The sequence below is a fragment of the Macaca thibetana genome, chromosome 10, assembly GCF_024542745.1.
Source record: "Macaca thibetana thibetana isolate TM-01 chromosome 10, ASM2454274v1, whole genome shotgun sequence".
Taxonomy (NCBI): domain Eukaryota; kingdom Metazoa; phylum Chordata; class Mammalia; order Primates; family Cercopithecidae; genus Macaca; species Macaca thibetana.
This window is the reverse complement of record NC_065587.1, coordinates 86,227,836-86,243,577: the sequence shown is the minus strand read 5'-3', so window position 1 is coordinate 86,243,577 and position 15,742 is coordinate 86,227,836. Positions and strand designations below refer to the sequence as shown.

Here is a 15,742-nt window from a genome sequence, read left to right as displayed (position 1 = left end):
TCCAGCAGGAAAGAGCAATGAGAAAGTTAGATTTGATTAACAGTTTTATTCTCAAGGCTAATAATACACTCAAAAACTAAGTTCTGGCTCTGTTAGGGCAATACACAAAATAAACTATTACATGTAACATCCTGGTATGAAATGTAAAACTTGTGCAGAGATGTTTAGTTTCCTAGATGGAACTCAGCTTCGCAGATGGTTTTAGATCTGGGAATGTGTGCACATTGCACATATTCATAATTGTTCTTCCTTCAGTTCCGGACTTTTCCTCCTGAGAACACAGTGGTGTGATTTTCTAGCATCTTTCATGGTTGAAGAACACTTGACTTGAACCCATGGCATGGGCATGCAAGGGCACAGAAAACTATGCTTTGTGGGTTGGGCTCAGTGTTAATTAGGATTGCTTTCAACTATAAATGACATAAACTCCAAATTGACCATGGCCCACTTCAGACCAATTAGGATGGCAACTATAAAAAAAATAAACAAACAGAAAATATGTGTTTGTTAGGATGTGGAGACATTGTGGACTGTTAATGGGACTGTAAAATGGTACAGCCATTGTGGAAAACAGTATGGCAGTTCCTCAAAAAATTAAAAAATAGAATTACCATATGATGCAACAATTCCATTTCTGTACATATACCCAAAAGAATTGAAAGAATTGAAAGAGGGTTTTGAATAGCTACTTGTATACACATGTTCGTAACAGCATTGTTCACAACAGATAGCTTCCTAGATAGCTCCCTAAAATGTAGCAGCAACCCAAGTGTCCATCGACAAAGGAATAGATAAATAAAATGTGGTGGATACATAGAATATTATACACCCTAAAAAAGGAAGGAAATTCTGACATATGCTATAATATGGTTGAAACTTGAAGACATTATGCTAAGTGAAATAAGCCAGTTACAAAAAGAAAAATATTGTATGATTCCACTTACATAAGGTAGTTGGGCTAGCCAAATTCACAGAGACAGAAAGTACAATGGTGGTTGCCAGGGCTGGGGATGGGGAGAATGGGGAGTTAGTATTTAATGGGTACGGAGTCTCCGCTTTGCAAGATGAGGAGTTACAGAGATGGATGTTGGTGGTGATTTCACAACATTATGAATGTATTTAATATCACCAACTGTATACTTAAAATGGTTAAGATGGTAAATTTTATGTTATGCGTATTTTACCACCCCCGCCCCCCCCTCCACACACACACAGAAAAAAATCAGAAAAAGTGATAGTGGCTTACCCAAAATGTCATTGGCTTATCCAAAATGTTTCTCGCTTGTGTAAGGTCTGGTTAAGCAGTTTAGTATGATGCTCTACAGTATTTGGGACGTGGAAGGTTCTGTGTGGCCTTCAGGAAGGCAGCATTCATGTTTCTGGCTGCAGGATGGAGGGAGGGATGGAAAATGAGAAGCAAAGGGCACACATACACCATTGCTTACTAAAGGTATCTGAAAGCTGCCATGCAGACTTAGGCTTCCATCCCATTGGTCAGGACTTTGTCACATGGCCACACCTGGCTGCAAGGAATGCTGGAAAATGTAGTCTCCCTTCTAGGCAGTCCTGTGCTTGCCAAACATCAAGGGCTCAAACTCCTGAAGAAGGTGAGAATGGGCATTTGTGGGTCACCTTATAGGGAACAAGGGGAGGAGTCATTTAGGAAGGAATCTTCTCTCTTCAGGGTTAAAATACCCGCAGAGGGAAACCTTCATTGTGACCAGAATGATTTCTGAAGTCTGTGCTTCCCCAATCCCCATCATTTTCTAGAAGTCCAGAAAGAAATTGACTAGGAGAAAAAAACCAAGTAACAAACAAACAAAAACACCTGCTCCTGGTATTTGTTGCTTTCTTAATCTTGTGAATGTTTAAATTGGGGGAGTTCGTTTCTCTATCCAGACAATATAGCATGGTTATCAAAGCACAGTTTTGGTGTCTAACTCAAGTCTCAGGTCTGACTCCATCCTTCTCTTAGTTTGGAGTCCACCAGAAGCCAAGCCTGAGACAGGAATTTGAGGGCAAGTGGCTTCTTTGGAACATGTCCTCGGGGAACACCAGTAGGGGAGTTAAGAGGTGAGACAGGAAGGGAAGACAGCCAGTGTTGAGTGCACTAGCAAGCAAGTTCCCATCATGGGCAACTGGAGCTCCACTTGCTGGGTATAGAACGTGCCTCAGTTGTCCCAGCTGAGCAGAAAAGGAGCTAGGGTACTTATGCTCCAATTTGCCTCTTTCAGAGTTTGGGGGCTGCTCCCAGAGGCCCTAACTCCTTGGCATGTCCAGCCTGCCCCACCCACTTGCCCAGAGGAGGCTGTCGCTGTGTGGGGAGTGATGCTGCTAGGAGGAGGGCGAAGTGTTGGGAGCATCTGCCTGAGTTTCCTCATCTTTAACGCAGCACTAACAATAACTGCTTTCTTCTAGGGTGATGTAAGGATTAAATGACATAATCTGGAAAAATTGACACATTACATGTGTCAGCAAATAAAATAGTATAGGAAATCCAAGTACGGTCAGGTTAATGGTGGTGTAGATTGTGCAGGGCAGTCTCCCATCTCTGCCACTGCTGCACTTGGGTTTTAGATAGGCCAGGATATAATTCCCTCGTCCTTGGGGTGGCTGGGAATAAGACTGTAGGGGCTGGGGTTGGGGCCTTCAGGCTGGGAGTCTCCTATTCGGCTAACTGCCCCTGGTTACTCCATGCAGTTTGTAAATGTTACCACTTTCTGATTGGGAGGCAGTTGGCTAGGAAATGCAGCATTCATTAGCTACTACTTTAAAATTAAGACCCTCTCCTTAAAGGAGAGGGCATCGTACCCAGGTTGAATTTAATGCTGATTATGTGATCCATACATATGAAAGCACGGTAGCCACCCAACTCTCACTTACGTGTCCAATTTGCAGGTACGAAAATGAGTGTGAATGTCAACTCCTGCTAAAAGAAATGCTTGAACGGCTTAACAAGGTGAGTGGAACACATCCTTGGGCTTATGTAGCTTAACTACAGTATTGAACGGAATGGTGGAAGTGCATGTTTTACATGCTTCTCTTTGTGTTACTTTAGCGGTCACTACTTCTTTTGCAGTCACTCTCTCTCGACTTGTTCATTTCAACTGCGTCTTTGTGAGTGAACTCACACATCCATACACACACCCCTCTCTCCTGGGAGAAACACAGGCTATGAAGCTTGTTGGCTATGCTAAGCTAGCAAAACCTGCTGACATCACAATGACAAGCGGCTGTTTTACCTGTCATACCGATCCCCAACACCGAATTTAGGAAGGACCTTGCTTTGGGCAGTGGTTATTTGGACACAGCAATACCTCTGTCCTGTTGGCTAAGAGTTTTGAGATTGCTGCTCCACAGGAGAAGTCTCAAGAGAACAGAGGAAGAAATTTCTACTTCCCCTAGAGCGCCCTCTTATAGCATGACCAATAGCCCCAGGGGAGATGCCAGGGGTTCTTAGCCACTTGACTTTCCTGCAGGGTTATGTGGAGTTGTTCTTTGCAGAACAGGGGTGATTTCCTTCTTGGGATTCTTCATCATCATTCTCACTAACTGATTGGATTTTCTGCTTTTGCCAGGAGAATCCCACCACCAGAAAGCAGAATGATTCTGGATCACCAGGGTTGTACAGAATCAGGGATGGCAGATAGCTTTAAGCATGGCCCTTTTCTGATCATTTTTGAGCTCAAATATCACAGCGGAATGATCCATGGAGACTATTTAGTGGAAGGGCTGCTTAATTAGGGCACGTGGGCTACCCTTCCCCACCCCTTCCATGCCTACAACTCATCAAAATTGCTGACAAAACCGCAGACTCTTCCCTGCCATGCCCAGGGAACTCCAGGCAGCCTCTTTGGACAGTCAGGGTTAGCACGGGATGTTTGCCATCCCTTCACTTTGTCCAGCCTTTGCTGTCTAGGATTACTCTGCTGGTTGAGGGGAAAATCAGAACTAGAATCTAGGGAAACCCAGTTTTGCTTTGTCTATGTTACGTGCCCCTCTGCGTGTGAGCATGTATAATATGTTCAAACCAGGACAGTGTGCGAAAGAGGGTGCTGTCCTTAATTACACAAGTCAGTCAATGCAGGCTGGGACTGTCTCAGGCCTGCTAGTAGGACACGTGGGCACCCTAGATAGAAACACAGAGATGGCAGTGAGAATGCGCCTCAGGAGGGCCCTGAGGACACACGCTCAATAGTTGGCCTGGAGAACGATGGCCTTGAGCCTGTTGGACGTCTCAGCTGGGAGCTGGGCCTTAGTAGTGTCTGACGTCACCGTGCTATTCTGTTGACACCTGTAGATCATCCCCATTCTTCTGTTTGGTGGCAACCTCAGACTGCCAGAACATGGCCTTCAGACACGGGGCCCTAGCATGCTTCACAGCACCCCACAGGCCCTCCCAGGCCCTCTCCCCAACACTTCCACATGTTGTCTTGTGAGCATCTGTCCTCACTGCATGCAGGGCTTTCTCCTCACTTGTCACTCACGCAGTGCCATCCTGGGTACTCTTCAAATAAAGGGGAGAAAGAATGGGGTTCCTCTTTTACCCTTGATGGAAAATGACAGTGAATTTAAAAAACAAGCTTAAACTTTCTGTTGTTTTTCTCTTTTTTTACAAAAGCGATCCATATTCTCAGTAGAAAAAATAAAGCAACATAGATAATGAAAAATAAGGAAAAAGCATCGCATAGTACACCTTTATGTATATTGTGACATAGAGTGTGGACATTTGAATTATCAGCCCTGTAAGAATATTATGAAGGTTCTGGGGAAAGATGCTACCAAGAATTTGGGTGACGCCAGCACAGGGAATTGGCGTGACTGGCCCCTGGGTCCAGGTAAGACAGTACTGCCCACAAGTGGGCTGCACAGCCCCAACGAGGAGTGTAGCCTGTGATTAGGAACCTCCTGCTACTGCTGAGCATCTGCGAGACTGTGGGCCAATTGCCTTGTCCCTCAGAGCCTCAGCTTCTTCATCTGTGAAATGGAACCACAATACTCCCCACCCACCATAGGAGTGAAAGTCAATGTGCCTAGTGAGAACTAAATGATGTAATAATGTGTATGACTTGCCCATCACCTGGTGGCGCTCAATCCCCGGTCACTGTTATTATTACAGAACACTTGATGTGATAGACACCAGCTTGATTTTCTCCACAGTGTGGGTGCAGAACCCTGGTGAAATGGGAGGTGACTTTAGAAAGTGCATGGAGGAGTGATATTTAATACTTGTGAATTTTTTAGAATTACCTGTTATTTACAGCAGATGACATATAGATTTCCAAACAAATCTACGTAAAAATGAGTACATTTAAAGACAAATACAGAGTGAATAAGATGCAGGTAGTCCTTGGATAATAGTAGAATTCATAAACACAGTAGGCAGATGCAGGGAGCTGGGGAGGGCTTTGTGCAAGCCTGTAGGAGCCTCAGAACAGCCTGTGGTTATTGGAGGGGCAGGTTTTATTCTCAGAAATGACCTAGTCCAAATCCTTCTCTGGGCCAGTGAGGAAACTCACCCTTGGTGAGGTGAAATGACTTCAGAGCCTTGCAGCTCAGCCGCGATAAGTGTAGACAGGAGTTGGGGTCTTTTGTGTTTGTGGTTCATTCTCCACCTCCAAAGAATAGTCAGGGAATCGATGTACTCAGAGGCCAGACACGAAGCCAGAGAGTTCTCGGCAATAGGTGGCCCCATGGACCTTGATGTTAGTGTCCTGTCCACATACCCTGGGCCGTCCCAGTGGTCACTCAGACATGCTGAACACCCCGATCACTGCCTGCCTCTCGGGCTCTGGGAACATGCACGGCCCATATGAGTAGTCCAGAAGCGCTGGCTATTAACACCTCAGGAACAACCCTCAGCTGCTGTGGACCGGGATAGGTGGATAAGTTCCCCATCCCTCCTAGCGACAGTTCAGAGTCGTGTTCCACATGGTCCCTCAGAGGGACCCCAGCAGGACTGAGCTGTCTACAATGGCAACCTGCTCATCACACTCCTTCATTGGTTCCCTTCCCTGGCTCACTGCCCTCCCTTCCCTGTGCCTCCTGGGATTACCTCCCAGATAAGTCACAGGTACCCAGTCTTTGCCTTGGGGTCCACTTCTGGAGAACCCAAATAGTCCCTCAAGGGCAGGACCAGGTGAACACTGGACCTTTTTGTTCTCTGCTGAGATCATCAGATGACATGAAAGAGGCTAAAATTCACATCGCATCAGCTGGTCCTGTGAGTGGTTTTGGCCTGCAGGTTTTGGGTATTTTCTTACATCAGATCAACGAGGTTTTACCTCAGTCTCAGTGCCCGTTTCCTTTGGTCTCACTTGTGGAAGGGCTTCATCCCTGGATGTGGCCATGGGACATCACTGACCCAGTCTTTGCATCCTACTTGGAAGACAGCGCAATGTATGTGAAAGGACTGATGGCCCCTGCCTTCACAAAACCACCATGTATTTCTTCATGCTGCACATGTAATCAAGCCTACAGAAAGAGCTCCTGTAGTTTTATCAGCCAGATAAGTTATAGCGGGCCACTCTTTGCTATGCACTTGGAAGTGAAATAAACTCCTCAACACGTTACCTACAACCTATGGCCAAAGTGATTCAACTTCTCAGCCTTTTGATGTAGTAGGAATTCCAGGCGACTTTAAAATATTTGGGTTTGCTAACTTCTAGAACTCATGGTCACCAAATATATACATATGAGATTACTGGTCTGCTATGATGCCTGATTGGCTTATCTTAAGGAAATTGTAAGCAGCAGACTTTAAAATCTTCCTGTCTTTTTTCTTTAAAATTCCCAGAATTTTAAAATGATGTGGCTTCTAGTCAAATACTTTCACTTAAAAACAATTTTAAAAATATTTAAAGACTGACATATACGCTTTTTCATTTAATTCATGTGTCTCTAAAACATGCCTGCGGAAAGCAGCAAGAGGCCAGGGAGTTTAGGGGATAAAATGGTGCGGGCATGGAGCCCTACCTTCAGGGCTGTGCCTTTTTATGTCCAAGAATTCCTCTGAGTCCGGGAATGAACTTCCAGAGAAGGAGATGAAACTGGGAAGGAAGAGGAGGAGTCTGGGGGTGGAGAGGCAAGAGGAGCAGAGGAAGAGTCAGGATGAATGCAAAGGGAGAGAGAGCAAAGTTGAGGAGACTGAGGCAGAGGCAAGAGAGAGGGTGGAGAGATGTAGAACTTGCCCAGTGCCCTCCTTCAGGCCAGCATTAGCACCTGGAAGAACAACTTTAGCATTTTTGGAAAGGTTTTTGACATCCAGAGTTGGAGGAAAAGTGTTTTTTAATTAAATTCCAGCTAACTAGAAATCTTAATGAACTTAAATACCCATTCTTTAGCAGTTGGGTTTTTTAATGGAGTTTCTGGATCCCTGTGAATAGGTAAGTGAGGCTGTTTTTTTTTTCACCCTTTTTAATCACAGACATTTGAGTTAAAAAGGGCTGATTTTCAATAATGCTCCAAATTCTAGTTATTTCTCCAGCTCCTTTCTAAAAACATGGCTGTAAATAGTCTAGATTAGTGGTTCTAAAACTGCAGTGTGCATCAGCGTTACCTGGGGTGCGGCAGGGGTGGGGGGCACATTAAAACCCAGACTCCTGGACCTCAGCCCCAGAAATTCTAAGCCAGTAGGTCTGGCATCTGTTGGAGTATTTACATTTCTGATCCGTTCCCAGGTGTTGTGATCCAGGGACCACATTTTGAGGGCCACTGGTCTAGATCTAGGACACAGGCAATATCAGGGTTGGAATGTTTTGTAAAATTAGACTATTGACCCATAATCTCAATTCAGAAAAATCTAGATGATTCTGCTGGTGAAGCTTCTGAAAATTCAGCTGACAACATCCACAGCATAATAAAAACACAAGCGTCTACACATTTCTGAGTTCTGGCGCAAACAAAAGAAAACACTTCCAAAACAAATTTTCCTCAATGTATCAGCAACTGTACATTCCAGTGGCCCCTACTCACCTTTGGGGGTTTTGGGGTCAGCTTATCAGGTGATTATCTTCAAAGCAGGACAGTGTGCTTGCAGAAACATCTGCTTAATCCCTATTTTAAGAATAACTATTGACTGGCCTTTTACTATCACTATGAGCAATTTTAAAGATTTAACTGATGGGACCCAGTGCTGGTGGTTTTAGCACAATCCTAGGAGGGAGGTGGGGAAGAATGATAGGCACGTCAAAGGATGGAGTCAGGGCTTAGCACTCAGCTCTTGGCTAGTAGAGAGAAGCCCACGGCAGGTTCCAGGCCCATTATCTTCCACTAACTTCCATTCACGAGCTCAATGACGCACTGCATCGGTCTGGCCTCAGCCCCGCATACATGGAGGGAGGCTCTGGACTTCAAGGTGCATTTGGCAGAGCTCTCATGTTGCATGGAGTTGCTTGAAGAGTCTCTGAGGGAAGAGGGCAGCTGAGCAAGGGGGATGCCTGTGGCCCCTTGGTTTTGCTTCAGTACAGTGGCTTTCATGGACTGCTTTGTTCAAAGGATGGCACATGTGGCTTAACAAAAGTTTGAGGACCAGTGACCCCTAGGGTCCCTTCTATTTCTAAAATTTGGAATGTTTGATTCCTTTTAAATAATCACACAAAGGGTCCTTGAAGCCCTGTTTCTAGTCATTCAGCTTTGTGGCTCAATCATGGATGCATTTTGGTAAGAGTGATTGAGAATTCTGTACCCCACCCCATCCTCAGCAGTCTTAAGATGGGCAGAGGGAAGATAGAACAACATCCACCCAATACTCCTTGCACCTCGGGCCCAGATTTAGCCAGGCCTCTCTGAGGGTGTGGTCCCCTCCCCGGGCCTGAGAATCACTCCACAAGGAACCATTGTCTTTGAAGGGAGTGGTGATGCCTCCGGGAACACTGTGATTGTCTTTCCCATCATGTGGTCCAGCTGTCAGTCAAGATGGTGGTCATGTGACCCGTGCTGGCCAATCACAGCTCTCCTGAGGGAGGGCTGCAGGGATGAACTGATTCAGAGCTGGGTCACTCTGAGGACAGGTCCTTGACTCCTGCTACTTAGATTCCTGAGACTGCCCTGGTTTCCGTCTTTCCTGAGGTCTGGTTGTTTTTTTGTATTTTACAAATTACCCAGGTCTTTCTGAATCCTCCACCGTTTTCTGTTGCTGGAAAGATTCAGGCTTCCCTTTCCACCATTTCTCTTACAAAAGGCTTCACAGGCTTGTGAAATACTTCTGGGTATTTCAGAAGACCAGGCACCAGGATCTCCAAGGGGTCTGCCCACTTCCCCTGGGGTAGGAATGCCTCGATTTGCAGGAGTGCATCAGTCTGGGTCTGATCGCCCCGGGCTGGGTAGCGCACGCCTTCTGGAAGAAGAAACGCTACAGCTGAGTTTTCATTAGACCCTCCCTCACTGTCGTCCCTGGGTTGCAGGATGTGAGGACCCATCATTAAGGGCCCAGAATGGTAACCCCCTGAAGGCAGAGCTCTTTAAAGGTCAATGGCTAATTAATTAAACACATGAATGAGCTCAGAAGCTAAGTCCCATAGTTAGATTTCATATTCTTGTAGTTTGGACAGTTCAGTGTCCTGGATCTGGAAAAATGTTACCCTTTTTGTAATTTGGTTCATTCTTCTATTTCTGATTTAAAACAACCCAAAAAACTTCAGACCATGTGTAGATTTATTGAAGGGAGCGGTTTTCCCAGAAGCTCTAGCTTCTCCCAGTGGACAGCGGTGCTGGTGGCAGCAGGGGCCCGGTGCTAGGGCCAGGAATCAGGAGGAGCCTTGGAGAGAGTAGAGAGGAGAGCCCAGGGACCGGGGTGAGGAACGACTTTGGACACTGGTGTCCTTCCCCGTTCTGTCGAGGGCTCCTTACCTGGGGATTCACCCTGGAGCAGAAACCTGGAGGAGCACTGAGGAGGAACAAGATCTTCCACTGCCGAAAATTGCTCCCACAGAGCCGTGCCATGCAGTATGGCAGCCACCAGCCGCACGTGGCTGTGGAGCACCTGCAATGTGGGGAGTTCGAATTGGGATGTGTTATGAGTGTAAAATACACAACAGTTTCAAAAACCTGATCTGAAAACAAGAATGGAAAATATCTCACCACTAACTTATTGATTACATGATGACATGATAATATTTTGGGTATACTGGGTAAAATAAAATATATTATTAAAATTAATTTCACCTGTTTCTTTTTATTTTATTTAATGTGGCTACTTCTAGAAAGTTTAAAATTGGCCAGGCACGGTGGCTCATGCCTGTAATCCCAGCACTTTGGGAGGCCGAGGTGGTTGGATCACCTGAGGTCAGGAGTTCAAGACCAGTCTGGCCAACATGGTGAGACACGATTTCTGCTAAAAATACAAAAATTAGCTAGCGTGGTGGTGCACGCCTGTAGTCCCAGCTACTTGGGAGGCTGAGGTAGGAGGAAACGCAAAAGGAAATGTTTTGTTTGTTTTGTTAGTTCATGTCTTTTATCAACTCATACAGTTCCTTGTCTTCTGCTTTGTTGAAGCAATAAGTCAGACAACATTTGCTACAATAATGTCTGTCAAAGTGGCTTGCCATAAACGCTCCAGCACCACATTCATCAGAAGGGCACTCTTGATGAAGGTGACTAATTTTGCCATTCTCATCCACCTTAATACTTATATTATAATAATTAATAATAATATTTCAGGACAGCCAGCTTAGTCTTCTTTCTCTTGTGCTTATTCTTCTTGGGGTGGTGTTAAGACTTCTTCCTTTTCTTAGCACCACCATGAAGTGTCAACGCAAGATGAAGAGTAGACTCCTTTTGAATGTGTAGTCAGACAAAGTACATCCATCCTCCAGTTGCTTTTGCTAGCAAAGATCAGTCTTTGCCCATCAGGAGGAATTCCTTCCTTATCCTGGATCTTGGCCTTTACATTTTTGTCGTATCTGAGGGTTCAACCTCGAGGGTGATGGTCTTCCCTGTAAGGGTTTTCGTGAAAATCTGCATTTTGGTGGCGGCTTCACTACAGATGGCTGATTGAAAAGGAAGGAAATGTTTTAAGATATATTCCTAAGGGTTGCACATTAACTAATTTGATCTTATACAACTCTCAAGTTCTGCAAGATAAAATCTTCAGTTCTCTTGGATAGATAAAAAAGCTTGAGAAGTTTGAGCTGGATGAGGGTTGGCCACTCCCCTACCATCTTGCTAATGCTTCAGACCAAATTCACACAGAGAGAGATTTGTTAAATATTAACATTTATTGTGATGCAGGCCCCCAGGGTCCATACAACCTTCTGTGTAGGCTCCATGAAGTCTCAGCTCTGGTGTCTTAGGTGCTAAGAGAACACTTTGCATGGAAAGCTCATTCAAGGCAGAGGCTACAATAGAGTCAGAATTTCAGGATCCTTCTTGTCAGCATCAGACAATCAGAAATCTTGCTGCACCAGTGGTCTTTCACAAGAGCAACTGAGGAACCAAGTGCCTTTTATATTTATTTATTTATTTATCTATTTCAAGATAGAGTTTTACTCTTGTTGCCCAGACTGGAGTGCAATGGCGTGATCTTGGCCCGCTGCAACCTCTGCCTCCCAGGTTCAAGCGATTCTCCTGCCCCAGCCTCCTGAGTAGCTGGTGTTACAGGCATGTGCCACCACGCCTGGCTAATTTTGTATTTTTAGTAGAGATAGAGTTTCTCCATGTTGGTCAGGCTGGTCTCGAACTCCTGACCTCCGGTGATCCACCTGCCTCAGCCTCCCAAAGTGCTGGGATTACAGGCGTAAACCACTGCGCCTGGCCCCAAGTGCCTTTCTTAAGAGAACAGTCTCAAGGCCTTGCCAGAACTGAAACCCTAGTAGCACAAGGGTGGGGAGTGTCTCTACATCTCATGGCCAGTCCACATATCGTGACTGTCATAACTCTGTTCATGCGAGCGTGGACAGTGTCTCTTACATATTTTAGCCAAACCACATGTCCCCCTTGATTAATGAGATCCCATTGCTAATATTCATTATTTTATTAGCAAGTCACTAATAAGTCAGTAAAAATCCATTTCCCAAGGCCTCAGGTGTTGGCAGGTGTGCATGGCAGAGGTATCTTGGGAGAGTGGGGAATCCTGACGAATCCAAGTAATGCTCACCTGTAATATCACACTGAAGATGCCAAAGTATATAAGTCATTTCTGGACATCGTAGCACAATCTTATTAAGAGCATTAAGAATTCTTTCATACCTATTTGGTATATTCAAACTAGATCAATGAGGTAAGAGCCAGTGAATTATCAGAAAGTTTCCTGAGAAAATTCAACCTTTTGTGATCAGTGTAGTTTCCAACCTTAGAGGAAAAAATGCTATTCACAAAACAGTCATTCTAAAAAATGCGTTTTTGTATTAAAGATGCATCTTCTCAGGGTAAATGTTAACAGTCCTTGGGAGAAAACTACTAGAATACAGATTTCAGGATTTAAGGGAAAACTCTTTCTTTCAGTCTTAGAAACCCAACTCACTGATGATGACATATAGAACAAATACAGAGGTTACTTAAATATTAACTTTATTTGGTATGTAAATATACCTAGTGCTCCGATCTTTCTAGATCAAGGTTACTTAACCCTGGCCGTATTGACCCTTTAGGCAGGGGAATTCCTTGTGTGCAGGGTTGTGGGGGGGATGCTGTCCTGTGTATTGTAGGGTATTTAGCAGCATCCCTGGCCTCTACCCACTAGTTGCCAATAGAAGGACCCTACCACTAAAGTGGTGACAACTAAAAATGTCTCTAGACACTGCCAAATGTCCCCCTGGGGACAAAATCACCCTCTGTTGAGAACTGCTGTTCTAGAACAGGTCCAATGGGCTAAGCCATTGCCTTGCTAGAATGCATAATTTTAGATCCCTCCCAGACCTACTGAATCAGAGTCTGCATTTCAGTAAGCTCCCAGGTGGTCTGTGTGCTCATATACCCGGCTAGCTTTACCCCTACGCTCCATGGTGCCTGTGGCCAGGGATATGTGGCTCTCATTGCAGGAAGCTGATGAAGCCTTGCTGCATAACCTGCGCCTTCAGCTGGAAGCCCAATTTTTGCAAGACGATATCAGTGCGGCGAAGGACAGGCACAAGAAGGTAACCATGACCCCTTGAAGCCCTTCCTCTAGAAAACCCAGTTTGGGTTTGATCAGGTAAGCCCAGGGCACTGTGGCTGAAAACAGACTGCTAGAGAGTGGTATACCTTTGTGCATTTTCCCTCGAACCAAATAGGGGTGAATTGGCCACTGGACAGTGCTTAATGAGCCAGACCTGCTTTGAAGAGTGGGCAGTAGTGGGTGTGGTTTGAGGGCCGTGGTGTTGTGAACCAGTATCTGTATTTACAGTATAATTTACAAAGTGATTTTATATAGATTCGTCTTCATTAAGCGACAGTCCAACAACTGTTTCTGCTCAGAAGATACATTAAAAAGCCTTGTTTCGGCCAGGCGCGGTGGCTCACGCCTGTAATCCCAGCACTTTGGGAGGCCTAGGCGGGCAGATCACAAGGTCAGGAGCTCGAGACCACGGTGAAACCCCGTCTCTACTAAAAATACAAAAAAATTAGCCGGGCACGGTGGCGGGCGCCTGTAGTCTCAGCTACTCAGGAGGCTGAGGCAGGAGAATGACGTGAACCTGGGAGGCGGAGCTTGCAGTAAGCCGAGATCACGCCACTGCACTCCAGCCTGGGGGACAGAGGGAGACTCCGTCTCAAAAAAAAAAAAAAAAAAAAAAGACTTGTTTTTCTCTCTGCCTCTGAACCCGTTAATTGCAGGAGCACATTATTCAGGAGCTTCCTCTCCTGCAGTGCTCAGATTCCCCCAGCTTCCAACAGTTCCTCACAAGCCTGACTGTGGCGGGCCCTGGCATAATTGAAAGATCAGATCTTGCAGCTGTTTGACCATGGGTGAGTGGCCTAACCTCTCTGAGCTGCTTTTTCATCTTCAAAATGCAAATGCAGGCTCTCCTTCCCAGCAGTGGTGTGGGTGAAGTAGTGTAGCAGACCTGTGGGTGCCTCAGGGCTTCCCTCTTCAGGGACTCTGGCCTCCTCCCACTGCCATCCCTGCAGCTTTGCCTAAGGACTTTCTCCAAGCAGCTGGAGGCTGCTCCACCTGTAGTGGGGTGTTGAGGAACTCCTGTCCCCGGGAGCAGGGAGCAGCCTCAACCGGAACTGATGGGAGTTGGTGTATAAACACCCCAACTCCCTCTCGCCTTTGTAGACCAACTCTGAGGCTTTTGTTCTGCACTGGCACCCAGAGAGCCTCACCAGGATTGAGCTCCAGGTGCTCACAGTGGTGACTCATTGGTAATAGCCCTCGCTGACCGCCCTCCCTTCCTGCCTCACTTTCTCACTCCATCCATCATGTTTCCTGTCCCATCATTGCCCAGTCAACTGTTTATACTTAGATCCCTCTCCCAGAGTCTGCTTCTGTGGAAACCCAAACTAAGACAATGTGGGAACATGGGTACAACCTGGAGCTTGGCAAGTGCTCAGTGAACCTCCAGTTCCCTTCCTACCTCAGTGTGTACTGCATCAGTACACCAGCCCTGTCTGCTCCAATCAGGGTCCCTCCAACTTTCCATTAGGCCCAGCCATTTCCTCCTCCCCACCCACCTCCTTGCTTCTGCTCTACTTGATGGAATCCTGGGAACAGTGCCTGGGGCAGTTTTGAAGCAGCTCAAAGAATTCTTCCAGGCCATTTAGGATGATATTGATGATGATGATGGTGATGATGATAGCTCACACTGTGAGGCTCCCCTGCAGTATCTCACCGGATCCCAAGAGCAGCCTTGTGAAATAGTGCTCAGGTCAGGCTCCCTATAAGCAGAGCTCTAAGTAGTGATTTTTTGTCACTGATGTCTTAGTGGAGGGCTCTGAGGAGAAGGGGAGGAAAGGGGCAAGACAGGGCAGGGAGCAGAGAGCAAGGATGTGTCCTCAACTGGAGTCTAGCTGTGGCGTTCTCATGATCCCATGGGAAGCTCTGTGAATTACACCACAGCCGGGTCCCTCAAGGAGTCAAGAGAGTTGGTCTTTTGTACTCCCGTGCCATCAGTCATTGGCCTGGGTTGGGGATGAGGCAGGGCCTGGTGGCTTCCTAGACAAGATGACCATTTGTTGACCAAGGGCTGCTTTCTGCAGAGGGCTGTGTCATCTGTTGTTACTCACAGAGCTTGGGATAGGGGCACTGGCTGGTAAAGGGGGTCAGGCATCCCTACATATAGTTATCCCTGTTTTATAGAAGAACTTGCATTTTAGGAGGTTTAAATAGCTTGCCTGAGGTCACACATAGCCAGTAAGTCTTTTAGTCCAGGCCTGATTGACCAAAGCCCATTCTTTGAAACACTGCTGGTGTTGGAAAGGGTCCTTTGTGCCCTCCAGGGCCTTTTAACTTATTTATTTTTGACATGGGGTCTCATTCTATCACTCAGGCTGGAGTACAGTGGGGTGATCACAGCTTGCTGCAGCCTCCACCCACCCCCAGGTTCAAGTGATCCTCCTACCTCAGCCTCCTAAGTAGCTGGGACCACAGGTGCACACCACAACACATAGCTAATTTTAAAATTTTTTGTAGAAATGAGGTCCTACTATGTTGCCCAGGCTGGTCTCCAACTCCTGGGCTCAAGCAATCCACTGGCCTTGGCCTTCCAAAGTGCTGGGATTACAGGTGTGAGCCACCATGTCTGGTGAGGGCTGGTTTTTTCCTCTGTTTTTTGTGCCTCTGCCACCCAGGGCTTTGTGAAGACCAATGCACCAATGTAGCTGAAGA

At 46.2% G+C, this 15,742-nt stretch overlaps 2 protein-coding genes across 12 annotated transcripts in view; one reads left to right on the top strand and one right to left on the bottom strand.

Moving 5' to 3' along the window:
* DSTN (destrin, actin depolymerizing factor) overlaps positions 1–15,742 on the bottom strand; it is a 1,228,633-nt gene that overhangs the window by 79,704 nt on the left and 1,133,187 nt on the right. The window lies entirely within an intron of this gene.
* The window catches only part of BFSP1 (beaded filament structural protein 1), a 47,464-nt gene that overhangs the window by 13,425 nt on the left and 18,297 nt on the right, over positions 1–15,742 (top strand). For both annotated transcript variants that reach the window (XM_050745356.1, XM_050745355.1), the window contains 2 exons: positions 2,899–2,959; positions 12,978–13,073. In XM_050745356.1, coding sequence (XP_050601313.1) covers positions 2,899–2,959; positions 12,978–13,073 — 157 coding nt within the window. The remainder of the gene's footprint in view (positions 1–2,898; positions 2,960–12,977; positions 13,074–15,742) is intronic.